Genomic DNA, 26623 nt, shown 5'->3' with positions numbered 1-26623 from the left:
CACCCTGAGCTGCAGAAGGTGGAGAGAGCCCTCGGCCCGGGGTCACCCTCGTCACCGGGGACGAGGCCCCCTCAGAGGCCATCTGGTAAGGCCAGTGGCGCGGAGGACAGGATGCACCGGCCCCCACCGTGGCCCTTGGTAAACCCTTGGAAGTAAACTCAGTTCTTGGAGCAGAAAGTCTGACGCTGTCCAAAGTCAGTAAATCCACAGAGAGAGATTAGAAGCACAATTCTGTTTATTATATATAACGTATATGGAAAGAGAGAGAGAGAGCGAGCTCATTCAGTGTGGAATTTGCCCTGTTAACGTGTACGGTTCACTGCTTTCCAGGATCTCACAGACTCGTGCAGCCGTGGCCAGTCTCCAGTTTCCGAACTCTTTCGTCGCCTGCGGAAGAAACCCACCACCAGCCCGTCACCGGCAGCCGCGAACGTGCCTCCTGTCTCTGGATGCGCCTGTTCTGTGCACGTCACAGAGATGCAGTCACGCTCTTGCCGTCTTGGCGTCTGGCTTCTTTCAATTAGCATAAAGCTCGTTTCGTTTTCAAAAGTAGCCTCTGACACTTAAGAAGGATTGCCAGCGGCTCGGGAAGGTTTGAGACCCCCGCCTCCCCCCACAGCGTTAAGGCCGACCAAGGTGTGCCGGCTCTGGCTTTCCAGGTTTTTCCCAGCCTGCATCTTGCGGCCACAGCTATCAAACACGCTCTGATGTCTCCATGGCCGCTGTCTCCAGTTTGCCGACGGGGTCTTTGAAGCTCAAAGGATGTCTCTTTCCAGGGCACGACCGCACCTCTTCAGCCCTAAAGGCCAGCGGTCCGAGGGGAGGATTTCCAGCCCAGGTTCCGGAAGGGCCTCAGAGAAAACGCACAGCGAAAGAGGAGCCTCTGTGACAATTCCTGGGCCACACGCCGTCGAGAAGTCCATCCGAGAAAGTCCGGCAGAGGTGGACGAACTCCCCCAGCCGATGCCCCTTACGATGCAACATGGCGACGGTGCCGGGCCCTTCTTGCCCCCAGAAAGGATTCTTGTAAGGGGCACTTTGCCTCGCTAGGACACCTCGTCTGAACTTGGCCATGGTCTGAGGTCCTGCCCACCCCGTTTCGTGCCTTCCCTGTCTGCGTTCAGAGGTGCCAGACCCTCAGCAGTTCTGAGACTCCCGGCGACGCCTGACCCCCTCCCTCTCGGGGTTTCCCCACGGAGTCTGTCGCCAGTCTGACCCTCGTGTCTAAGTGTGAAGCAAAAACCTTCTTCTGTATGCCATTGAACGTTTGAAGATCCGTAGAAGAGAGTGTGAATTCCAGTGAAAAGCCAACATATCCCGGGACGATCCAGAGCCACGCAGCCTATGCAGAAGGAACCGTTACCAAATAAATGTTGAAGCCGCACTGGTTCAAAAAAATTTTTGTTTAAGTTTATTCAATTATTTTTGAGACAGACAGAGACAGAGGCAGAGAGGGCAAGCGGGGGAGGGGCAGAGAGAGGGAGAGAGAATCCCAAGGAGGCTCCACGCTGTCGGCACGGAGCCCAGCGCGGGGCTCGAACCCACAAACTGTGAGATCGCAGTAAGAGTCAGATGCTTACCCGACTGAGCCACCCGGGCGTCCCTTAAAGCCACACTTTTAGTGTCCAGCTGTACTTAAACTCAAGAGGTGGGGAAGGCATGTACACATCACCGGAGATAATAATCAGGTTTAATGGCCACGGTGGGTGTGAATTTCGGAGGAGCTCTGACCAGCAGGTAGGAGGCTTATGGGGCACGATGTGGGGGCCCCGGTGTCAGCTGAGTGCCCAGGGAGCCTGATGAGGCTGTGGGGGTGATCGTGTCCGTGTAGCCCCCACAAGAGCAGTCAGCACGTCCCAGCTTTGAACCTCAGCAAGGCTGGGTCCTCGGGTAAATTTCTCTCAACTTCCGCATCAGTAAAGTAAGAATAAATATATGATTTCTCACTGCAGTTTGGGGAAAAGGGAAAAAGAGTTTCCGGCCCACACTGTAGCACTTTCTAGCCCCCAATTTTAAAACTGGTTAACGCTCTCTGGGCGCTCTATCCACACCGGCTGTCCCCAGCCAAGAATGTTGTTTAAAAGTCCCCAGGAAGATTCTGCACCCCTTGGAGACCTCCGCGGGCCCCGTAGGACTCAGGGGCAGAACTGGGCTTGGGGGGAGGGGACCTTTGGCTCCTGGCAAGCAAGTAATTAGAGGAAATCGCTCCCATTTGGTTTGTCTGGATTTGGGTGTTTCATTTTTAAACCTAGCAGATTACCGCGGGGCCTCTACACAAGGTTGAAACACAGGAACTATTTAATTTCTTCAGCCAGTGTCAGGAGACAGACACTGCTGTGGCTGAGAACAGACCAGAACGGCCTATGTACGGCAGGTGCTGTAATCCAACCACGCTCTTCTAGAAGGGCTCCGAGCCCCGGGCGGCCTCCTGCCGTAGGGATGTCCTCACAGCCCAGCCTTGCTGGCTGCAAACTCCCGACCAAATTACTAACTGGCTCCGTGTCTGTTTCCTCCTCTGCCAAGGAGGTGGAGACGCCCCCCCCCCCGCCTCGCGGCTGCTTCCGGAGCATTCAGTGGGTTTGCAGGTCTCGTGTGCTCAGTCGCCATCTGACACACGCCAGGTGCTCCGTCCGGCCTAGTTTCCACGTCCACAACCTCTCTGGGCATCGGCCGCGGTGAGGCGGCGCCTGGAGATGGTCAGACCCAGGGCAAAGGGGAAAGACACCCCAGCCGACAGAGGCCACCCTGCCCTGTGCACACACGGGGCACTTCGGGGAGCCAGGCCCCTGTCCGGACGCCTCCTCCTGCCCGGGCTGGCCTCCCCACGGCTCCTGGGAACGCGGGAGGCAGCTGCAGACTTGGGGCAGCAACACAAGGTGTGTAGCGAACACATAACTCACCTTCACCCCAAAACTCCTTGTGCAAAACAGCGACCTGATTTTTCTCTGTTGCCCCCACCCGGGAACTTGCGGGTAAACTGGGTCCGGGTTCTCCAGCCCAGTGAGCTGGGGGGCTTGCGGGGTCCTGGCTTCCACCAGGGGGCGGGGTCCTTGTTGGTCTGTCCTGGGGGCACTGCTCAGTGAGTCCCAGGGGGCTGGGGTGGGTGGCTTCCGCAAACGTCCCCCAGATATCTGCTCCTCTTGTCCCTCCAGCTTGCCCTGGGCTAGCGTGCACCTGGGTGGGGTCCCAGGACATTGGGATGCCCTCAAAGACCCTTCGGCAGCCTGCAGGTCGGGGGGCTGCCTCTAGCTCTCTCTGGCAGGACGCAAAGTCGCCATCCGGCCACTGCCACTGCTGGAGCCATCTGCCTCTTCCCCCCCCTTCCCTCCACGGACTACCCCACCCAGTGCCTTGGCCGTGAACTGAGAAGGAGCCCCTCTCCTCTACTCAAAGAGCTTGGAGCTGCTGGGGGAGTGTCTGCGGACCCTGGAACCAGACTCTGGGCTCCGGTCCCTCTCTCTGCTGTGTGACCTTGGACTCTCGGCCTAACGTCTCTGTGCGTCCACTTGCTCACTTATAATCTGTACCTCGCAGGGCTGCCGTGGGGCTAACTGAAGTGGAATATGTGAACGGTAGCGGGGGCAGCAATGAGCCTTAAAGAAGGCTGGGCCGCTGCTTCATCGTCCGTGGCGGGGGCAGGGCGCCAAGTGCTTCCCTGCGACCGTCCTCCCCTCCAATCTGTTCTCTCCCCCAGCACAGAGGAGATCTCCAGGGGTGGGAGGTGGAGGCATGGGCCACACCTGGGTTAGGCTCAAGCACAGGAGGAGAAGGAGGAACTTTGAAATTTTGGCAAAGATAAAGTTTCCCCTTAATTGGTGGAGACTGGAGGTGGGTTTGTACACGGGGCCGTGAGGGGGTGTCAGTCATCCCTGCAGGAATCTTGGGCCTCGAGGGCACACACGTTGACATGCAGGTCAGGTCAGCCAAGATCTCCTGGGGTTGGAACTGAACCCCTTGATCCTTTAGTGGGGACAGAGGGAGGGACCAGGGGGTGAGCAAGAGACAGACCATGGGGTTTAGGGTTTTCACCAGGCTCCATCACAGCCCTGGAGGGGCACAGACCCCCCACCCCTTCCCGGATGCCCGCTTCTGGGCCCCAGCAATGCGCTTTGGGCGGGGCTGGGCTCAGCAGTATGGGCTGGGGGTTCATGACCCCAGGTTTTACCCACTCGGCCTCCACAGCTGCAGGGATACTGGGGAGAAATGGATTGTTTGGGAAAGAGGGAGCACGGCCCCTGAATGGGAAGTAAAGGTACAGGGTACCGGGCAGGTGGGAGCCAAGGTCATGTTATCCACGCTTCTGTGGGCCTGGTGACCCTCCCTCATCTGAACTGGGGACGAGGGGGAGGGGCTTTAGGGAGGTTGTCCTGGGGACCAGAGAACACATTTGTCAGCCTTTGGGGTTTTTTAAGTTCAAATCCATGACCCAGGTTTCAGATTGAAAATACGGGAACGAAGAGAGGCGGGGGAGGCAGGGGTCTCCTGGGGCTGTCTTGCTCGGGACCCCGGCAAGAAGCGGCAAGAGGCCTCCCTGGGAGGTGGGGAGTCTCATCCCAGCAGAGCCCCCTTCTTTACAGCAAGGATTTCATAAGACCCCTTTTGATCTCCTGAACTGAAGTTATACCTAATAGTTTTATACTTAATAACTTAATAACCTGCCTACACACAGAGTTTAAAAGAAACAAACATGCAGCCTGCCCTAGAAAAAATGAGAAGTAAAGGGAAAGTAATGATGGGGCGATAATGCTACATGTTTGTGTAGCTGTGCATGCCAGAGCTGGAGGAGGAGACAGAGGTGAGGGCGGGGGCTCGCCCCTGCACCAACCCCCCCTCCTTGTTACGAGTGATGCAAGGCATCGAGGCACCGAGGATACAGGCAGCCCCAGGGTGGACAAGTCACAAGGCACGTGGGGCACTGTCCCTGGTGATGGCGTGTCGGGAATGACCCACTCAGCCAAAGCTCCGAACTACGCAGAAGGCTTCCCTTGCATTCCTGGGAAATCTGGTATATCCAAACTTGACAACAACTTTGCTTTTAGGATTTTATTTTATTTCATTTATTGACTTAAAAAAATACTTTTAAGTTACTTTATTTTGAGAGAAAGAGAGAGCAGAGGAAGGGCAGAGGGAGAGGGAGAGAGAGAATCTCAGGCAGGCTCTGTGCTCTCAGCGCAGAGCCTGACGTGGGGCTCGAACTCATAGACCGTGAGATCATGACCCGGGCTGAAAGTAAGAGTTGGATGCTTAACAGACTGAGCCACCCAGGCACCCCTATTCATTTCATTTATTATTATTGTTATTTTCATTTTGAGAGAGACAGAGTGAGTGGGGGAGGGGCAGAGAGAGAGGGAGCGAGAGAATCCCAAGCAGGCTCCACACTGTCAGTGCGGAGCCCGATATGGGGCTTGAACCTCTAAACCGTGAGGTCATGATCTGAGCAGAGATCAAGAGTCAGACGCTTGACCGGCTGAGCCCCCGACGCGCCCCTGTGCTAGGATTTTAACCTACTTCTAGTCTCCAACCATTACAAACAGGTCTGTGGCTGCCTGAGCGTCCAACAGGACACTGGCCGTCCACAGTACCCCCCAGCACACTGCAGACCCCCCATATCTGGCTTTGTGCCCACTCGATGCCAGCAGCCCCTCCCCCCATTCATATGGCATTAAGAGACATGCCCACAGATCTCCAAACATCCCCTATGGCCGTGAAGGCCCCACTGAGGACCACGGGTTGAGACCATGTGTCCCTACGCCCCCGTCACCCCACCAAGCCTTCAGCCTGTCTTGACGACGTCCTCCTGCCAAAAACCACAGGAACACAGCACATTATGGGGCATCTCAGTAAGAAGGTGTTAGGAAGGATTAACTATAGGACTTAGGTGTGCGTTATGCAGTTTTGAGGGTGTTCAAGGAAATGGGGTTTTGCTCAAGAGGTGCCGGCAGGAGGTAGGTGTAGCGGAGAGATGGGGGATCTTAATACATCTTTTCTAGAAGGGGAGAAAGGTAGGGTGGCAGCCGCGATGGGTAGGAAGCCGCAGTACTCGTGGTGACCTGAAGAGGGAGCCGGTGGGCCCTGGGGGCTCGGACGAGGTGGATGGATTGAGCGGCGGCTGGGGGTATCTCCCTCCAAGGCGGTCGGCGGTCTGGCCGGTTGCTGGTGCTCTGTGAACTTGTGCATGAGAATATCATGGCCCCCATGGGCTCAAGACGGGGCGAGGGAGAGGCACAAAATTGGAAGGTTGCCCTAAAACTCAGCGATCAAGATGAATGATATTTTTAGTGGAGTCTTTTTTTTTTTTTTTTAAAGTGGCCTGGCAGGGTCCCCAGATGTCTGTGGCCTTTTTGGCCCAGAGGCTTTGTGGGGACAGGTGAGCTACAGGTTTTGCTTGTTCACTTCGTTTTTGACACAGGCTGGAGAGAGGAAGAATCTTGAACCTTGGGTCAGCGTCCGAATCTCTGACCTGGAGACCCCGCCCACCCAACAACCCACTTTGCTCTCGCTGTTGGGCGTCCGCCCGGCACTGATGGAGGTGACCAGCTTCTCTGCCTGGCTGGCCGGGGCCGGGGCCGAGCCCACCCTCAAGCCTGATCTAATGGCCTGGCCTCTGAGGTTTTCGGAAGCCTCTCAGATGGCTCTATCATCTGGATCCATTCTTTGAAGTATTCGCGAAGCTGTTGGCTTTGTGGGGGGGGGGGGGGGGTAGCATTCACACTGCCCAGGACCCCCAAAGAGCATGGAGCAGACAGTCCAAAGCCTGACTTGCGTGACGACCCCCCTGCGCCCGCCGTGGGAACAACAGAGGGAAGGTTCAGGAAAGACCTGTGAGCCCCAGGATGAAACACTCAAGTCCCCCTCCTCCAGATGGTTCTCCTAAGCAGCGAGGTCTCTGGAAGGAGGCCCCTGTGCTGGGTGTGAAGGTTGTTTCCGTGTGTGAGTCTGGCCTGGGGTCTCTCCGAGTTCCCCGGGAAGACCCTGTCAAGACTGGGGCCCAGAATGCAAGACAACAGGACAGAAGACGCTGCCTGGGGGGTGGGGGTAGTGGGCAGGACCGGGATGTCCAGGGCTCAGAAGGAGAAGCGGTAGCTCTGATCTGGCCAGCGAGTGACGACACTGTGGGTGGTGACAGCACTGTCTCTGAGGGGTGATGGCCGCTGGGCCGCAGCTGCATCCAGGAAGGGCGGGGTGCCGAGGTCTGGGGTCCTTGTGCCTCCGTGGTTGGGGGGGGGGCTGTCCCTTGTCACTGGCCAGGACGTGGCCCTCCCCTCACCCAGCAGGCTGTGTGGCATAGCCCAGTCACCAGGACCATGGCTGACGGTCATCGCCATGGCCTGAGGCCAAGGCCCAGAGCCCGGGGTGACCCCTGAACCCCTCCAGCTAAGATCCGGCCTGGCCTCAAAGGCCGGGCTTGGTCTGTGAGGAGAAAGGGACACAAAGGCAGAGCCAGGGGGGCGTCCGGGCAAGAACAGCTCTGGGTAGCAGCGTCCCCAGGAGAGGAAGCTGCACTTTGCACGTGCTGCTTGGTCGGAGATGCTTCTGGAAAGGTTCCCTCCCTCGGCCTGGCAGGAGTAGCTGCTGGGCTTTACGAGGAACACACAGAGCTTTGGTTTCAGAGGCCTGGGCGTCCTGACGTGGTCCCCTCTCAGCAGAAGCCACTGGCTGGGTCTTTTTAAGTCTTTCTCCTAATGTTTCCTTATCTGTAAGACAAGGGCAACCGTATGTCCCTTCCAGGGATAGAGTCAGCTCTGGGGGCCTGGCCCCAACGGCCCAGAAACAAACCTTGTTGTTTTGATGGAAACTGGGGTCTCTTCTCCAGTGGGAGGGTGGCTCGGACCAGGCGGCGCATCTCCTCGAGCTGCGCGCTTGGCTTCCACCTTGGAAACCCGCCTTGCGGGGGGGTGGGGGTGGGGGGGACAGTCCGCGGGGAGCCACCTGTCCCAGGAGGAGAGGGGGCAGGAGGTGGGGTGCTCTGTGTCTAGGCGTCATTGGGACCCCGTGAGGACTTGGGACGGGATCGTCATGGTGAGACTCGCTCCCTTACAGAGCTGCAGCCATTTTCAGAAGAAAACAGAAAAAGAAAGCCGCCCGAGGTGTCACAGGTGTTAAACTTGACCTGCAAATAAGTACAGAAAAGTGCCAGTTTGGAAGATGGCTTTATTGGCTTGCTCTCTTCCCCAAGGAAGACACTAATGATCTTTGTTTGTTTGTTTGTTTGTTTTGAAACTTACATTTGCAGTGTCTTTTCTGAATTTACACGAGGTGGTGGCCGCTGAGAAGGCCACTCGGGCTCCCTGTCGTGTCAGGGCTTGGCCTGGGGCCTGTGACATCCTCACGCAAGGGGCATCTCCTTAGGACCTGCCTTTCGGGGCCTGGGGAGGCCCCGGGCTAGAGATGCCATCACACCCTCCTGCCACCCCCCACCCCCCACCGTCCGGGAGAGGCTGAGAAAGGAAATGCACTTGGCAGAAATAAAACTCAACAGCACAGAGGAGTCTCGGGAATGAGGCACAGCCCTCATGCTGAGCACAGGATCTTTATTCGTTAAGCCATCAGGCCCCAGGCATCAGCTTTCAGCGGAAGGGCTTGCCAGGAGCATGGTGGGAGAAAAGCAGGGAGGAGCGGCCGCGGCCGGCCCTCAGAGGACGCAGGCAGGGTCCCCCGGAGCATGGAAGGTCGCATTCCAGGGTGTCCAGGGCCGGTGGGCGTCGCTTCAAAATGTGCATTCTGGAAGCAAAGCGCAGACATGCATCACCACCACCAGCCTTGGCTCCACCCACCAGGTGCCCGGCTTCTCAAGGTCAAGACAGCCTCCAAGGTCAGTGCCTTGGGCTGTATTCTCCCCCAGTCCCTGGAGAAGTGTTGAGGGTCCGGCCTCGTGGAGAATAGCACGTGTCCCACCAGAACACAGGGGTTCAGACAGATGATCAATGAGATGACATCATCTCAAGGCCCCCACCAGCGCCCAAAGGAAAGGGTGTAGCCCCCCCATCGCCCCCACTGAGGGGCCCCAAAGTAGGGCAACAGCCAGCAGCGAGGCAACAGGCAGCTCCCTCCTGGTCCCAGAGCTGTATCTGGGCCTCTGCCCCGATTTGCCGGGAAGGGGCAGGAAGCCCCAGGGCCGTGGGCAGGGCCCCATCATTGCTCAGGAGGCCGGCCTCCGCTGGCTTGCGGCCCCACTCCCCGCTTATGGGGGGGACACAGGGCGAGTGCTGGCTCCAGGAAGGTGGAGCCCGTGCCCTTCTCAGAAGATGAGCTGGCATTTGGACTTCCAGGGGGTTCACAGCAGACCTCACGCCCAAGATTCGAGGTGGGACCGGGGAGCCGGGCTACGAACCACCCACGTGCACAGACACCTGCTCGCGGCCGAGGTGGGGTTCCCCAGGGCGGCCGTCCCGCACCCCGCTGCACACCGAGGGAGGGAGGGGTGCATCGCGGTGGGGGCAGGGCGGAAAGGTCGCGGGGCGTGGACAGGCGCCAGGGCTCCGTGCCCGGTGCTGCCACCATCTGCCGTCTGCCGGGAGCGCGTCACAGATGACGATGCTTTGTTTGCAGAGAGAGGCCTCGAATGTCGGCCCAACTTCCCAAACCCGTGTGTTTTCCACTTCTCTCCAGGATGGTTTTTAAACTAGTTCCCTGGACACAGTGCCTTGACTTTGAGCACCTTTTTGAAAAGACTGCTTTCATAGTTCGCACAAACCGCCAAACAAAGGGACGGCAGGGGACGGCCCCTGGCAGCTGACCTCCCTGTGCACGACGCCTCTGGCTGAGGCCCCCTCCCCGATGGACAGTCACGGTGCTGGCCGTCCCGCCCGGGTGCGCGCGGCTTCCTGGGGATCTGGAGGCTTCTCGGGGGGGCCCGGGAAGGACACGGGGCTCGCGGGGCCTCTCACCTGTGTCCTGCAGAGGCTTGAAGCACCAAGGCACCTCGGGGATGCTGGAGTCAAAGCAGCAGCCCCTGTTGACACACTGCTCAGGGCTGATCTGGGGGTAGCCACAGTCCACCCTGTTCTTGGCCGGCACGGCACACAGGTTCTCCGCTGTCCCAAACAAAGCCCGGTCAGCGGCCGGAGCCCTTGCCGGCCCGGGGTGTTGGCTGCTGCCTTCATTTGGCAAGTTTGCGACCGCCCCCAGCCTCTGGGTTCGAAGCACGTGACCCCACCCGCACCCCAACATCGGCTCGAGGAGCACCCTCCTCCCACGCACACTTCTGTATGCTCTCTGGGGACTCTGGCCTCTGCCAGGGCGCCCCCCTCACTCGTGTGCCCCTGGAGCCTTGTCGGGAAGTCCATGGGCCTCGGGTCCCTCCAGCTGGCAGGAACCCGTGGGAATCTGGGGGCTCCTGAACCCCGAAACAAATTCCCCTTCACTGTGTTATCAACACAAACTGTCCTCTTAAAAAAAATGAATAGTGTAAGAGGAGATGTACGTTCAGTACAGAAAACCACAGTGCATGCTATTTTCCATTTCTTTCCTGTGTCCCCCTGTCCCACAGGCACTTGGCTGGTCACGTCCTCCTGGGACATCCTTCTGTCCTCAATACTCGTTGTTGAAGCAAGCCCATAGTGTCTAAAGTTCTGCAAAATCTGGGACGCCTGGGTGGCTCAGTTGGTTAAGCGTCCGACTTCAGCTCAGGTCACGGTCTCGTGGTTCACGAGTTCGAGCCCCGCGTCGGGCTCTGCGCCGACAGCTCGGAGCCTGGAGCTGCTACGGATTCTGTGCCTCCCTCGCTCTCTGCCCCTCCCCCCACCTGTACACTCTCTCTCCTTCAAAAATACATAAACATTAAAAAAAAATTCAAGTTCCGCCAAGTCGGCCTCATTGCCTAATGGGATTTTCCTTAGGAAAACAGAACCATGTGAACTGTCTAAAATCCCACTCTATTGTGCCAGGCGGTAATGCCTCAACCCGCTGGCTTCCCAGCCAGATTTGCTCACACTGGGATCCCAGAGGCACTGTGGCACGAAGGGCACATCCTGGGCTGTAGGGGTCGCAAAGCTGTCCTGGTGACTCTGACAGGCACCACGTTTGGGAACCACGGCCTTTGGCCCCTGATAAGAGCCACACCCTAATTTCTTCAAAGCTGGGTGGGTGGGACAGCCGCCCTCCCCCCACCTGCAGGGACAATGCCACGGCCAAATGAAAACCGTGTGCTGAAAATGCTCTTCAGGAAACCGTGTTCCTCGGCCTTTCCTTTCTGCCTTGCAAGTGGGCCAGAACGGTGCGTGAAGACCTACACCATCGCTCAGAAATCTGCAGCCAAGAAGGCGGTGGGGTGGCCGGCCGGCCAGGCAGATCTGGGTTCTAATCCCGGTTTCAACACTGGCGGGGAGGGGGTGCCTGCAGCCAGTTACTAACTTTCTGAGCCTCAGCTACCTCGTCTGTAAAACAGCAAGACCCAGTTTGTAGGGCTATTGGGAAGGAACATGCGTGTCTGGTAAATGGCGATTATAAATCAATGTGGGGGCTTGATCACTTTCCTCTAGCCCCCAGAAAGCCCCCCCCACACACACCCCCCAAGCCCGGACCTAGCGTCTCTTCTCCTCCTCCTATGTCCTCCCCACCCCCCCCCCCATGGCCCCTCCTTCCTACAGAGCGAAGTCAGAACGGTACTCACACAGGCCCACATACTCGTCAGCCAAGCTGGAGGACCCCAAGGCCAGGACCAAAGCCAGCAGCCAGAGCGCTCTGGCCTCCATGGTCACGGGCGGGCTCTGGGGACCCGACTGCTCAGAGGACGTGCCGCGTCGGCCGAGCAGACTCATTTATACCCCTGTGTTTGTACAAGGGCTCTGCCTTCTGTTTGTTTGGGGACGGCCCTTCCCTCTGGCTCCGGCTGCACCTGCTTCTGCCTGCACGGGACTGTGAAGTCCCCCAGCGGCCCATCTTCCTGCGGGGGAGAGAGCAAGTCCACCCCACCGCTGTGGCAGCAAGCAAGCCGGGAGGTCAGGCTCCAGTCTCCTGGTTACAGTCCTCTACCGGGAGCCGGGATTAGCCCGGCCTGGAGGCCAGGATGAAGGCTCAGCACCTCCATGGCCACAGCGCCCAGGCCACTTAATCCCAGACCCTCAGGTGCTTGAAAAGTCAGCGAGTCAGCACTGTGCGCATGGGTCTCGTCTCTCCTTCGAAACTCTTGAAATTCCCACCCTTTCTTTTTGTATTGTTTCCTGTAAGACTTATTTCTACCATTAACTACACTTTAATAAATGTGTTGAATAAACGAATTCGCTATCGTGATAACATTTAATGTAATCAACTGTAATCTTTTGATAAAAACAGAATGCACGCAGTAAGTTTGAAAAATCAGACCGTGCAGGGGCGCCTGGTGGCTCAGTCGGTTAAGCGTCAGACTCTTTGATCTGGGCTCAGGTCGCGATCTCACGGTTTGTAAGGTCGAGCCCGGTGGCCGGTTCTGTGCTGATAGCACAGAGCCCGCTTGGGATTCTCTCCCTCCCCCCCTCTCTGTGCCCCTCCCCTGTTCTCTCTCTGTCTCGAAAGAAATAAACTAAAAATAAATAAATAAAAATCACACGATACAAAAAAGCCCTCTCCTGTCTAGAGGTATCGGTTTAACACTTTCTTAGGTATTTTTCCAGAAATGCTCTCTCTAGATCTAAGCACATTTTTAAGCCAAATGAGAACTTACTGGATACCTTTGCTCAGCTTGCTTTTTTTTTTTTTAAATAAAGGAGATTATTTTATAATAGCCTGTCAAAACAAGGTGGGGAAAAATATACCCATTTTCCGGAGGAATGAACTATGGCTCACAATGTAAGGTGCCTGTCAGGGGTTACTCTCGTAGACCTGGGATTCAGGGAGCTGTCTCGGACCCGGAGCAGGTGCACCTGGCTGGTCGCCTCAGCCCCCGAGGTAGGGGGGTGGGGTCGGAGGGAGACCTGGGCCACCCCGGAGTTTGTGCACAGAGCTGTTCTCCACCCGGTGACTGACGGGGCCTGACCGTGCACACGCCGGCACAGGGCTGGGGCCCACCTTGTGCAGCAAGCCCATGAGAAACGGACCCGAGGCGAGGCTCACCGTCTGGTTTCCCGTTCCTTCCAAGACAAGGGCAGGCTGAAGACAGAGCAAAGTCTGTGTTGTTTTCAGAGCTTGCTTTGTTCCCAGAAGGAGAGCGTGCACCCAAGCTAACAGATGGCAAGGTCTTTGTTATTAAACATCATTATATGGGGCGCCCGGGTGGCTCAGTCGGTTAAGCATCCGACTTCGGCTCAGGCCATGATCTCACAGTTCATGGGTTCAAACCCAACGCTGGGCTCTGTGCTGACCGCTCGGAGCCTGGAGCCTGCTTGGGATTCCGTCTCCCTTTCTCTCTGCCCCTCCCCTGCTTGCACTCTGTCTCTGTCTCTCTCTCTCAAAATAATAAATAAATATTTACAATAATGGTCATCATAGAGAAAATCCCTGGGAGCCTTTTCTGGCCAGACCGCTGCCTTCCTGCCCCCACAGTACCCCCAGGCCCGGCGTCGTCGTGGAGCTGAGCCAGGTTTCAGGAAGATGCGAACACCCCAGAAACGGGGCTTAGAGGGAACGCCTATCTGAACCGTCAGAGCGCCTTGGCCTCTATCCGACTGCACTTAGAATCACCGGGGGAGCTGGAGCCTTGTCGGAGCTGGTCCCCTGCCTCCCCCCAGCTCGGGAAGACCCCTCAGATTGCAGCCAGTGCCCAGAACCACCACCACCGCAAAAAAACAGCTGGTGTTTTGCTTTCAGTCTAACTCAGTTCACGTGGACAGAGCCTGGGGCTTGGGATGAGTGATAAATCCCTGTCCTTGAAGAGTCCTCCGTGGGGAGACCGGGCCATGTGGTAGTTATGATGGGAAGGTGAGACATTTGGTCCTGGGTCACTTTACCACTTGTGCGTCGGTTTCCCAGCCTGTCCCGTAGCACCTCATCCACAGGGCTGCCCACTTAGGTAATGCAGAGCTAAGCCAGGCACCTGGGGACACACGGCGATCAGCAGGTGTGGCACGGCAGGTGCAGAGGCGGGGGGTCTGGGCTCGTGGACCCCAGATGTGATACAAGGGCAGCTGTGGTCTGGCCGGGGCGGGGGTGGGGGGGGGGCGTGCAGCAGGAGCACAGCTGGGTCAGAGGACAGTGAGCTTGAACTGGCACAGGGGCACTGGAGCGTCGGGTAAATGTTTGTGGGGAGGGAATTCCTGTGTGTTCCTTTCCTCGGTGCTAGGGAACCCTTGACCCAGGGGCAGAGGATGGGATCCAAAGAGCCCGCCCTGCCTTCCAGAGCTCGTGGGCTCGCTGCCTTACCCCAGCCTCCTTGTTCGGGGCGGGGGGAGGGGGGTGGTTCAACTTCTAGGAGTGAACGAACACCAGGGCCAGAGCTGGTCGCCAGCCACACCCTGACAGGTGGCTGCCGCGGGCGTCCCTGAACCCAGGGTGAGCACATCCTGGCACCTGCTGGGATCTCTCTCCTTCCTCCTGCTCTGAAGCCTTATCTCTGCCTGCACTGTCCTGGGATCCCTCCCCTACCTGCCCTGGGCCCTGTGCTCTGGTGTCCCAGGGAAGGTGAGGTGAGGGTCTCCTGGACGGGTCCAGAAGCAGGCCGTCTGGCCCTGAGTGCTGGGGCTGCAACCTTCCCACCTGTGGAGTGCATGGCCACTGGCATGTATATGTCACGAGCGTGGACTGACCGTGGATCAAGGGCAAGGTGGGTGGCCTGCTAACGTTGGAGCCTCCGGACCCCGGGCGGCACCCCTGGCCTCAGAGCCCACAGCCCACAGCCCACGGGGGAGAGTAAGCCTCGACACGTGCATTGTGATACACTGCGGAAGCTTCTCCCTGGGAGAGCGATCTGAACTGGGCTTTGAGAGTGAATAGGAGCTCCCAGATGGGTGAGGGTCACAGGGCGCTCCAGACAGGCACTGCTAACCCACACAAACACAGAGGCAGCGTGGCCTCCCAGGCTTACATGCTCCGGGCTACCTCTCAGCTCACTAGCACCGTCCCTCCTGGTTCCTCCAGCCAGCAGAGAGCCGGATGGAGGGGTGGACCCGCAGTCCTGTTAATCGGGGCGCTTGGGTTCGCCCCTGGGATCACACACCTCCCTGGGGAGAGTCCTATCCACCGGCTGTCATACCGTTCCACAGCTGCCTTGGGTGTGGGCACCTCCCTCTGTGTCCTGCACAGAGCTTCCTCCTGCTGCCTGGAGAGAGACTTCCAGACCCTTCCTGGAGGCCCCCGTCTTTGGCGTGGTTTACTCGGAGGACAAATCGGGGGAGTGGAGTTGTGCAGATTAGTCTCCCCACAACTCTGGAGGGGGAGGGGGAGAGGACAGAGGGTCCTGGTGAGTCAGAACAGAAGCCAGGAGCCCTAGGATGCCCCTCAAAGACCTAGGGTCTCCTGCTCCCAACACTGGGTCACTGTCTGTCCTGCTACATGCAGGCGTATGTGACAAACCCCGGGGGTGTTTTGGAGAAACCAATGTTTAGCCCAAGGTCTACAGCTGGCGGTTTCGGCCACAGCACCCCTCACCCCGGAGCGCCTCTGGGTTTGAGCTATTGCATCAACCCCAGGTGCTGTTACGACAAGGAAGCTTCCCAGCCATGAGTTAGCCGATGACCAGGACACCCAAAGGAACAGAGATAAGTCAGGAATAAACAGAACTAAAAGCCGGGAGGCAGATGTGCCTGGGGCGCCAGGCCCCTCCTTGACAGCCCCTCCTTTCAGACCCGGATGGGCCTTTCTTGAGCCGCTGGATGGGCTCCAACAGGAAGCCAAGGTTCTGGCAGCACACGGACACCGGGACGTGGATGTGCCCCCAGCTGGCACCTGGTGCAAGCCAGCCCTCAGCGCTGCTCTGAGCCGCGTCCCAGGAGGACAGCCGGGGAAGGGCGGAAGATGGTCCCCTGCCAGCCGAGCCGGACAAGCCCCTGTGCTCTCGGGCTTCAGATTTGCCTGTGAATCAAATCATTGTCACTAAGTGACTTCCAAGAGTGCCAGGATGGATAGCATCCTCCCCAGATTCATACCCTTCCTGGAAGCTCAGAGCGTGGCCGTATTTGGAATTGGGTTATTGCAAGTGTAATTATTTAAGTTGAGATGAGGTCAGACCGGAGCAGGGTGACCCTTCATCCACTATGACTGGTGTCCCTGTAAGAAGAGAAACACAGACACGCAGGGAGACAGCAGGTGACCACGGAGGCGGGGGCTGAGGTGATGCAGCTAAGAACAAGAATGCCAAGGGCAGTGTGCAGCCACCAGGGCTGGAGGAGGCAGACTTCCCGCTGCGGCCAGACTTCCTGCTGCGGCCAGAACCACCTAGTGTGATGGCCTCTGCTATGGCAGCCCCAGGGCTCAGCGCATCTGGCTCTGAGATCTACCTTCTCTGGAAATTTTCTCACAAGGGGGAGGGAAGAACACAGTTAAAAGACCCGGGCCCGGGTCCCTCCCCTTACCCACCCTGGCTGGGCTTCCGGGGACCTCTGCCTGGCGCTTGGCGCCCCTGAACCTGAGACCCTGTCCGACCATAGGCCTGTGCCTCCACAGTGTCCCGGGCCTGCCTCCGCCCTCCCTGTGCACATTCCATTGCTGGTCTCTGTGAATCACCGGCCCTTCGTAATCAATCACCAATGTTTGCAGAATCCTTTCCTGCGTTCCGCACCTCACCCAAATAATCCCCATGGAGGCTTCGTTCTAACTTCCTCGTCTCAGGGGAGGCTAAGACAACACCAGCGGGAGGGCAGCTGCAAGAGCCCCACATCCTGGTCAAAGCCGGGCCAGCCTCCACCCGCCTCGAGGCCAGGGGAGACCCTTTAGGGAGGTGACCGTGTCATGACTTGTCCAAACTGGGACGCTTCTCAGAGCATGCAGGGCACTAGTAATGATTATGCTTAATGATTAAGAAGACTTGTAAACAGGGATCGATCGTCCTAAGCCAATGGGGTGAGGGCCACCTGCCGAGAGGGCCACCCACCAGCCCCCGCACTGGATGGTGGCCATTTTCGAGTCCGTGGACTTTGATGGAGCACAGGAACAGGCACTCGGCAAAGCTCGGAAACCACACGAGCCGTGTGGTCAAACATGAGTGGGTCAGGCTCCGCCATGTTTTGACTTAACGTGTTGGGTGCGCCGATGGGCAACTTGCGTGTGGAGACGAGGGTGCGTGTCCGGCCCTTAGTGTGCTCAGGCTGCCGTAACAGAAGCCCATGGACGGGGTAGCTTATTAACAGTGCTGATTTCTCATGGCTCTGGAGCCTGGAGGTCCAGGGTCATGGCACCAGCACGGTCGCCTTCTGCTGGGGCGGTCTTCTTGGTTCACAGACGGTGCTTTCTTGCTCACAGATGTTTCCGCCTCACACGGTGGAAGAACAGAGGGCAAAGGGGTTAGAAATAAACAAAGCCTCTGGGACAGTATCACAAGGTCTAACAGAAATAAAAAAGAAAAAAAAACAGACGAGAAAAAAAATGAACAACGCTGGGTTTCTGAAAAGGCTAAAAAAACAATACATTTCTTTAAGTTTATTTATTTATTTTTGAGAGAGCCAGAGACAGAGAGAAAGAGAGAGAGAGAATCCCAAAACCCAAGCAAGTTCCACGTTGACAGCATGGAGCCTGACACGGGGCTCGAACCCACGAACTGTGAGATCGTGACCTGAGCCGAAGTCGGACGCTTAACAGACTGAGCCACCCAGATGCCCCTTGATATGTTTCTAATTAGACCGATCAAGAAAAAAATGACAGAGAACACAAATTACTAATATCAGAAATGAAAATGGGCTATCACTATAGCCCTACAGACATTAAAAGGAAAATCAGGTTATGTTCAGAATAATATTCATATTAATTAATATCTACACCAACAAATTTGATGACTCAGATAAAACGGACAAATTCCTTGAAAAACACAATTTATCAAGTGGACACAAGAATAAGTAAAAAATCTAAATAGCCTTATTTCTCTGGAAAATTTTGAAGTTCCTATCAAAAAACCTTTCTGCGAAGTAAATTTCAGGTTCAGGTAGTTTCACTGTTTGATTCTATCAGCAAGCTCCCTTCTTAGACAAACTTAGAAAAAAGATGAGGAAGGGCCATTTCCCAACTCATTTTATGGGACAACATATACCTAATACCAAACCCTGACAGACCATCATGAACATAGATCAGGAATATTAACAAAATATTAGCAAACTGAACCAGAAACATACAAAAACAGTAACACACCACGGATGAGAAGGGTTTATCTAATGAAAACAAAGTAGGGTTAACATCAAATAATCAGTCAATGCAATTCATCACATTAGTTAAAGAAAGTGAAAATTAAAAATGTGATCATTTCAATGAGTGCTTTAAAAGCATTTGATGAAGTTCATACTCACACATGATGAAGACTTTTAGACAACGAGGAGTAGAGAGGAATATTTTACAGCTGATAAAGGGCATCTACCAAAAAACATCACAGTGTCATGCTTCGTGGAGAAAAATGAACATTCTCCCGTAAGATTGGGACCGAGGCAAGAATTCTTACCTTCATTTCAATTTAACATTGTCATGGTGGTTCTGATAGATGTAGTAAGGCAAGAGAAAAAAAGGCATAAAGATCACAAAAGAAGAAATAAAATTGCCTTTATCCACGGATGATTGTTTTACTTCCAATTGTTTGTTGCTAACATGTAAAATCACAATTCTTGTTTTTTTAATGTTTATTTATTTTTGAGAGAGAGGGTGCAAGTAGGGGAGGGGCAGAGAGAGAGGGGGACAGAGGACGCGAAGCAGGCTCCTTGCTGACAGCAGAGAGCCCAATGCAGGGCTCGAATTCATGAACCTTGACATCATGACCTAAGCTGAAGTCAGACGCTTAAATGACTGAGGCACCCAGGTGCCCCCACCATTCATTTTTTTAAGTTTATTTATTTTGAAAGAGAGAGAGAGCATGTGCACACGTGCACATGCACGAGTGGGGGAGGGGCAGAGAGAGAGGGAGGGAGAGAATCCCAAGCAGGCTCCATGCTGTCAGCATGAAGCCGGACAAACGGCTCCTTCCCACAAACTGGGCGGTCACGACCTGAGCAGAGATCAAGAATCAAACACTTAACCGACTGAGCCACCCAGGCACCCCAAACACAATCCATTTTTTTATATTAACTTTGTATCCTTTAAAGATTTCTTGGGATTTTCTAAAATAGTGCACATTGTGAAGGTACAGTTGTTAGGTTTGATTCGATTAAAATGAAGGCTATCTATTCCGGAAGACATGACAGATGAATAAAAAAGCCAAGCCACGAACTAGGAAAAGATATTTGAAACCAATGTACTTGACAAAGGATCACTATCAAAGATACATAAAGAACTTCTACAAACCAACGAGAGCAAGACAAACACGGTTTTGAAAATAGACACATAAGTAAAGGATGGAGAGAGGCCCAGTGTCACTCATAGTTGGGAATTACAAAATACACTGACATTAACACACCATTTCACTCACATGGTTTGTACCCATATCATGAAATACTGACAAGGGTATAGAGAAATAGGAACTCTTCCTCAAAGTCGCTGAGTGTAATTAGCACATCTACTTTGACCACCATTTTGACAACTCCTAGTAAATGGAACAAGTGCGTATTGTTTTGATAAGAAGAAATCGGGAATAATAATAATCTAATCACTCAGTCAGTTGAGCACCCGATTTGGCTCAGGTCATGATCTCATGGACTTGAGATTGAGCCCCACATCAGGTGCCACATCTGGCTCTACAATGGGTGTGGAGCCTGCTTAAGATGTTCCCTCCCTCCCTCCCTCTCTCTCTCGCTCTCTTTCCCTCTGCCCCTTCCCCACTCTTACACACGTACCTGTGTGTTCTCTCTCTCTCAAAAAATAATATACCTAATTGCTTATCAATAGGGGAATGCATCCCACATTAAAATGGATGAATCAAACTGATTTTTATCAATAGGGATAAATTTCAGAAGTTAAGTATAAAATGTAAGATGAAAAGCTTGCATATTATAATACCATTTCTGATGATTTAAACAACAATAACAAACATGACACACTGTTCACGGATATGCATGTGAATAATATACAGTGACTGCAGAATGGTGGTTAGCTCCAGGAAGGGAGAGAAAAGAATGGGTAAAAGGGGCATTTTTATTGTTTTATTTCTTTTTGTAAAATGAGAGCTATCAAGGTGAATAGAAAAAAGTCCAACATGGATAAATCTGGATAGTGTGCACTTGGATGACTACTGCATTATATACAGTTTGAGGAAAATCTGGCTACGGAAAAAAGTTTTTTAGAAAAAAAATAATCTTAATTAAAACATCATGAGCTTCCAAACAATTTAAGCAATTTTTTTAAATGTTTATTTATTTTTTGAGAGACAGAGAGCGTGAGCATGGAGGTGCAGAGAGAGAGGGAGACACAGAATGTGAAGCAGGCTCCAGGCTCTGAGCTGTCGGCACAGAGCCCGACGCGGGGCTCAAACCCCTGAACTGCGAGATCATGACCTGAGCCAAAGTCGGACGCTCAACTGACTGAGCCACCCAGGCACCCCTAAGCAAATTTTTTTTAATATCTGATTTTGAAGGATACAAAATTTAAGATTTCAACTTGCAACCAACATTCTACTTTTTTTCTTCCAACTTTTTATTTAAACTCAAGTTAGTTAACGTGTAGTGTTGTATTGGTTTCATGAGTAGAAGTTAGTGATTCATCACTTACACATGACACCCAGGGCTCATCACAACACATGCCCTCCTTAATGCCCATCCCCCATCTAGCCCCTCCCCCACCCACCCCTCTCCATCAACCCTCAGTTTGTTCTCTATCGTTAAGAGTCTCTTGTGGTTTGCCTCCCTCTCTGTTTTTATCTTATTTTATTTTTCCTTCCCTTCCCCCTATGTCCATCTGTTTTCTTTCTTAAATCCCACATATGATTGAAATCATATGGTATTTGTCTTTCCCTGACTTCTTTTGCTTAGCATGATGCACTCTAGTTCTATCCATGTCATTGCAAATGGCAAGATTTCCTATTTTTTTCTTTTTTTTATTTTACTTTTTTATTTTTTCAATATATGAAATTTATTGTCAAATTGGTTTCCATACAAGATTTCCTATTTTTTGATGGCTGAGTAATATTTCAGTGTGTGTGTGTGTGTGTGTGTGTGTGTGCGTGCGTGTGTGTGTTTGTACATACATACGTGCCACATCTTTATCCATTCATCAGTCAATGGACATTTGAGCTCTTTCCATAATTTGGCTATTGTTGATAATGCTACTATAACTTTTGGGGTGCATGTACCCCTTCAAATCAGTATTTTTGTATCCTTTGAATAAATACCTAGTAGTGCAATTGCTGGGTCATAGGGTAGTTCTATCTTTAACTTTTTGAGGAACCCCCACACTGTTTTCCAGAGCGGCTGCACCACTTTGCATCCCCCCCCAACAGTATAAGAGGGTCCCCCCCTTTTCCACATCCTTGCCAACATCTGTTGTTTCCTGAGCTGTGAATGATAGCCATTCTGACAGGTATGAGGTGGTATCTCATTGTGGTTTCGATTTGTATTTCCCTGATGATGAGTGATGTTGAGCATTTTTTCATGTCTGTTAGCCATCTGGATGTCTTCTTTGGAGGAATGTCTGTCCATGTCTTCTGCCCATTTCTAAACTGGATTATTTATTTTTTGGGTATTGAGTTTGATAAGTTCTTTATAGATTTTGGATACTAGACCTTTATCAGATATGTCATTTGCAAAGATCTTCTCCCATTCTGTAGGTTGCCTTTTAGTTTTAATGCCTTTTAGTTTCCTTCCCTGTACAGGAGATTTTTATCTTGATGAAGTCCCAGTAGTTCATTTTTTTTAAGTTTATTAATCTGTTTTGAAAGAGAAAGAGAGAGTGGAAGAGGGACAGAGAGAGAGAATTCCAAGCAGGCTCCACACTGTCAGCACAGAGCCCAACTCAGGGCTTGAACTCAAGAACTGTGAGATCATGACCTGAGCTGAAATCAAGAGTCAGATACTTAACCACCTTAGCCACCCAGGTGCCCCTACTAGTTCATTTTAGCTTTTGTTTTCCTTCCTTCAGGAGACATGTCTAGTAAGAAGTTGCTATGGCCACGATCACAGAGGTTGTTGCCCGTGTTCTTCTGTAGCATTTTGATGGTTTCCTGTCTTACATTTAGATCTTTTATCCATTTTGAATTTATTTTTGTGTGTGGTGTAAAAAAGTGATCCAGTTTTATTCTTTTGCATGTTGCTGTCCAGTTTCCCCAGCACCATTTGTTGAAAGGACTGGCTTTTTTCCATTGGATATTCCTTTCTGCTTTGTTGAAAATGAGTCGACCATATAGTTGTGGGTCCATTTCCAAGTTCTCTATTCTGTTCCATTGATCGATGTGTCTGTTTTTGTGCCAGTACCATACTGTTTTGATGACTTCAGCTTTGTAATATAGCTTCAAGTCCAGAATTGTGATGCCTCCTGCCTTGCTTTTCTTTTTCAACATCACTTTGGCTATTTGGGGTCTTTTATGGTTGCATACAAATTTTAGAATTGTTTGTTCAAGGGGCACCTGGGTGGCTCAGTTGGTTAAACGTCCAGCTCTTGCTTTTGGCTCAGGTCATGATCTCATAGTTCATGAGTTAAGCCCTGAGTTGGGCTCTGCACTGATAGTGTGGAGCCTGCTTGGAATTCTCTCTCTCCCTCTCTCTCTCTCTCTCTCTGCTTCTCCTCCACACTCATACAACCTCTCTCTCTCTCAAAGTAAAGAAATAAACTAAAAAAATAGAATTGTTTGTTCTAGCTCTGCGGAAAATGCTGGTGTTATTTTGACAGAGATTGCATTGAATGTGTAGATTGCTTTGGGTAGTATAGACATTTTAACAGTATTTGTTCTTCCTATCCATGAGCATGGAGTGTTTTTCCATTTCTTTGTGTCTTCTTTAATTTCTTTCATAAGCTTTCTATAGTTTTCAGAGTACAGATCTTTCACCTCTTTAGTTAGATTTATTCCTAAGTATCTTATTGTTTTTGGTGCAATTGTAAATGAGATCCATTCCTTAATTTCTCTTTCTGCTGCTTCTTTATTAGTGTATAGAAATACAACTGATTTCTATACATTGATTTCATATCCTAAGACTTTGCTGAGTTCTAGCAATTTTTTGGTGGAGTCTTTCGGGTTTTCTACAGAGTATTATGTCACCTGCAAAGAGTGAAAATTTGACTTCTTCCTTGTCAATTTGGATGCCTTTTATTTCCTTTTGTTGTCCAAATGTTGAGGCTAGGACTTCCAAAACTACATTGAATAGCAGTGGTGATAGTGGACATGCCTGTCTTGTTCCTGACTTTAGGGGGAAATCTCTCAGTTTTTTCCCATTGAGGATGATATTAGCTGTGGGTCTTTTGTATAATGGCCTTTATGTTCTTGAGGTATGATCCCTCTATCCCTACTTTCTTGAGGCTTCTTATCAAGAAAGGATGATGTATTTTGTCAAATGCTTTTTCTGCATCTATCGAGAGGAACATATGGTTCTTATCCTTTCTTTTATTAATCTGGTATACCGAATTGGTTGATTGGCAGATATTGAACCCCCACTGCAACCCAGGAACAAATCCCACTTGATTGTGGTAAATAATACTTTTAATGTACTGTTGAATTCGATTTGCTAGTATCTTGTTGAGAGTTTTTGCATCCATATTCACCAGGGATATTGGCCTTTAATTCTCCTTTTTAGTGAGGTCTTTGTCTGGTTTTGGAATCAAGGTAATGCTGGTCTCATAGAATGAATTTGGAAGTTTTTTATTTTTTTTGGAACAGTTTTAGAATAATAGGTTTTAATTCTTCTTTAAAGGTTTGGTAGAATTCCCCTGGGAAGCCATCTGGCCCTGGACTTTTGTTTGTTAGAAGATTTTTGATTACTGATTAAATTTCTTTGCTGGTTATGGGTTTGTTCAAATCTTCTATTTCAGCTTTTGGTAGTTTATACATTTCTAAGAATTTATCCATTTCTTCCAGATTGCCCAATTTGATGCTGTATAATTGCTCATAATATTCTCTTATAATTGTATTTCTACAGTGTTGATGGTGATCTCTCCTCTTTCATTTGGGATTTTATTTACTTGGGTCCTTTCTCGTTTCTTTTTGATAAGTCTGGCTAGGGGTTTATCAATTTTGTTAATTCTTTCAGAGAACCAGCTCCTAGTTTCATTGATCTGTTCTACTGTGTGGTTTTTTTTTTTTTTATTTCTATGTCATTTATTTCTGTTCTAATCCTTATTATTTCCCTTCTTCTGCTGATTTTAGGCTTTATTTGTTGTTCTTTTTCCAACTCCTTTAGGTATAAGGTTGTGTATTTGAGAATTTTCTTGCTTGAGGTAGGCTTGTATTGCTATATTCTTCCATCTGAGACCACTTTTTGCCGGCTGCATCCCAAAAGTTTTGTACTGTTTTCATTTGCATTTGCTTCCATGTGTTTTTTTTTATTTCTTCTTTAATTTCCTGGTTAATCTATTTATCCTTTAGTAGGACATTCTTTAACCTCCATATATTTGTGGTCTTTCCAAATTTTTTCTTGTGGTTGACTTCAAGTTTCATAGCATTATGGTCTGAAAATATGCATGCTATGATCTTAATCTTTTTGTACTGGTTGAGACCTGATTTGTGACCCCGTACATGATCTATTCTGGAGAATGTCCCATGTGCACTCGAGTAGATACATGTTCTGCCGCTTTAGGATGAAAAGCTCTGAATATGTCTGTTAAGTCAGTCCAGCCCAGTATGTCATTCAAAGCCATTGTATCCTTGCTGATTTTCTGCTTAGATGAGCAATCGATTGTTGTAAGTAGGGTGTTAAAGTACCCTACTATTATGGTATTATTATCAATGAGCTTCTTTATGTTTGTGATTGATTTATATATTTGGGTTCTTCAAGATGGGGGCATAAATGTTTACAATTGTTAGATCTTCTTGCATAGACACCTTAATCATGATATAATGCCCTTCTTCATCACTTGTTACAGTCTTTGGTTTAAAATCTAGTTTGTCTGACATAAGTATGGCTACTCCAGTTTTCTTTTGACATCCATTAGCATGACAGATAGTTTTGCGTCCCTTCACTTTCAATCTGGAGGTGTCTTTGGGTATAAAATGGGTCTCTTGGAAGCAGCATATTGATGGGTCTTGTTTTTTTTTAATCCATCCTGGTACCCTATGTTTTTTTATTGGAGCATTTAGCCCACTTACATTTATAGTAATTATTGATAGATATGAATTTAGTGCCATTGTATTACCTGTAAAATCGCTATTCTTGTAGATCGTCTCTGTTCCTTTCTAGCCTTTGTTGCTTTTGGTCTCTCTTTCCTGCCCCTTAATATTTCTTGCAGGGTTTGGTTAGTGGTCATGAACTCCTTTAGTTTTTGCTTGTCTTGGAAACTCTTTATCTCTCCTTCTAATCTGAATGACAGCCTCGCTGGATAATGAATTCTTGGCTGCATATTTTTCCCGTTCAGCACTTTGACTATTTCCTACCACTCCCTTCCAGCCTGCTGAATTTCAGTGGACAGGTCTGTTGCTAACCTTATGTGTCTAACCTTGTAGGTTAAGGACCTTTTGTCCCTAGCTGCTTTCAGAATTCTCTCTTTATCTTTGTATTTTGCAAGTTTCATTATGATATGTCTTGGTGTTGACCTGTTTTGATTTTGAGAGGAGTTCTTTGTGCCTGTTGGACTTGAATGCCTGTTTCCTTCCCCAGATTAGGCAAATTCTCAGTTATAATTTGTTCAAATAAACCTTCTGCCCCTTTTCCCTGCTCTTCTTCTGGACTCCTATGATAAATATTATTGTGCTTTCTGGAGTCACTGTGTTCCGTAAGTCTACATTTATGATACAATAGTTTTCTATTATGAAAGCTTGTATGTTTCCTGCTCCTGAGTGTAATGCTGTATTAAGAAGGGGTCATACTGTGCACGGACTGGCACTTCAGGAAGTATTTCTGGTGTGTGCTGTGTGAACCCTGCTTTGCTACAATAAACCTGATATAAAAATAAAAAAGCCTGATCCACAAAAGGAGAAAAGGAAAAGGAACAAAAAACAAACAGAGAAACAAAGAACTACAAACCCAATTCCAAAGAAAAAGAAAGGAAAAAAAGAAGAAGAAGCCTATCCAAAAAAGAGAAAATGAAATAAAAAACAAAAACAAAAGACTATACGCCTGGTTCCAAAGGGAAAAGGAAGAAAAGAAGGCCGGGTCCTATTTCCACCAGAACTGCAGCTGATGCTGTGGACACTCTGTGGTCAGTAGACTTGGGGTGCCTGCGTGGCTCAGTTGGTTATGCATCCGACTCTTGATCTCAGATCAGGTCATGATTTCATGGGTTTGTGAGTTTGAGCCCTGCATTGGGCTCCTCTGGCTGACGGTATGAAGTCTGCTTGGGATTGTCTCTCTCTCTCTCTCTCTCTCTGCCCCTCCTGCACATGCTCTCTCTCTCTCTCTCTCTCTCTCTCAAAATAAATAAATAACCTTAAAAAAAAGAAGAAATTATGATCGGTAGACTTGATGCATGCAGGGGGCCTGTGCTGGTCCTCTGGGAGATGATCCCACTGTGCTGGGGCACAGTCAGACCTGTCGTAGTAAAAATGCGCCTGCACGGAGCAGGGGGATAGGGT

The 26623-nt window shown here is 51.1% G+C and overlaps 2 protein-coding genes across 4 annotated transcripts in view; one reads left to right on the top strand and one right to left on the bottom strand.

Annotated features, from left to right (window-relative positions):
- The window catches only part of ABCG1 (ATP binding cassette subfamily G member 1), an 81195-nt gene extending 79818 nt beyond the window's left edge, over positions 1 to 1377 (top strand). Inside the window, exon 17 of one of the 3 annotated variants that reach the window (XM_078452740.2) lies at positions 331 to 1377. In XM_078452740.2, the coding sequence (XP_078308866.1) occupies positions 331 to 529 (199 nt within the window). In that variant the 3' untranslated portion in view covers positions 530 to 1377. The remainder of the gene's footprint in view (positions 1 to 330) is intronic. The other 2 variants (XM_078452738.2, XM_078452739.2) reach the window with 2 other exon arrangements.
- Positions 1378 to 8133: 6756 nt separating this feature from the next.
- On the bottom strand, positions 8134 to 11744 carry TFF3 (trefoil factor 3). Its single transcript, XM_060640518.3, has 3 exons — positions 11612 to 11744; positions 9888 to 10034; positions 8134 to 8721 (listed from the first exon to the last, which is right to left on the bottom strand). Exons 1-3 carry the CDS (start codon positions 11691 to 11693, stop codon positions 8708 to 8710), a joined length of 243 nt encoding a protein of 80 aa, XP_060496501.3. The 5' UTR covers positions 11694 to 11744; the 3' UTR covers positions 8134 to 8707.
- Positions 11745 to 26623: the final 14879 nt, after the last annotated feature.

Source organism: Panthera onca, chromosome C2 (assembly GCF_046562875.1).
Source record: "Panthera onca isolate mPanOnc1 chromosome C2, mPanOnc1 haplotype 2, whole genome shotgun sequence".
Classification (NCBI taxonomy): Eukaryota; Metazoa; Chordata; class Mammalia; order Carnivora; family Felidae; genus Panthera; species Panthera onca.
This window is presented reverse-complemented; position numbering and strand designations above follow the sequence as displayed.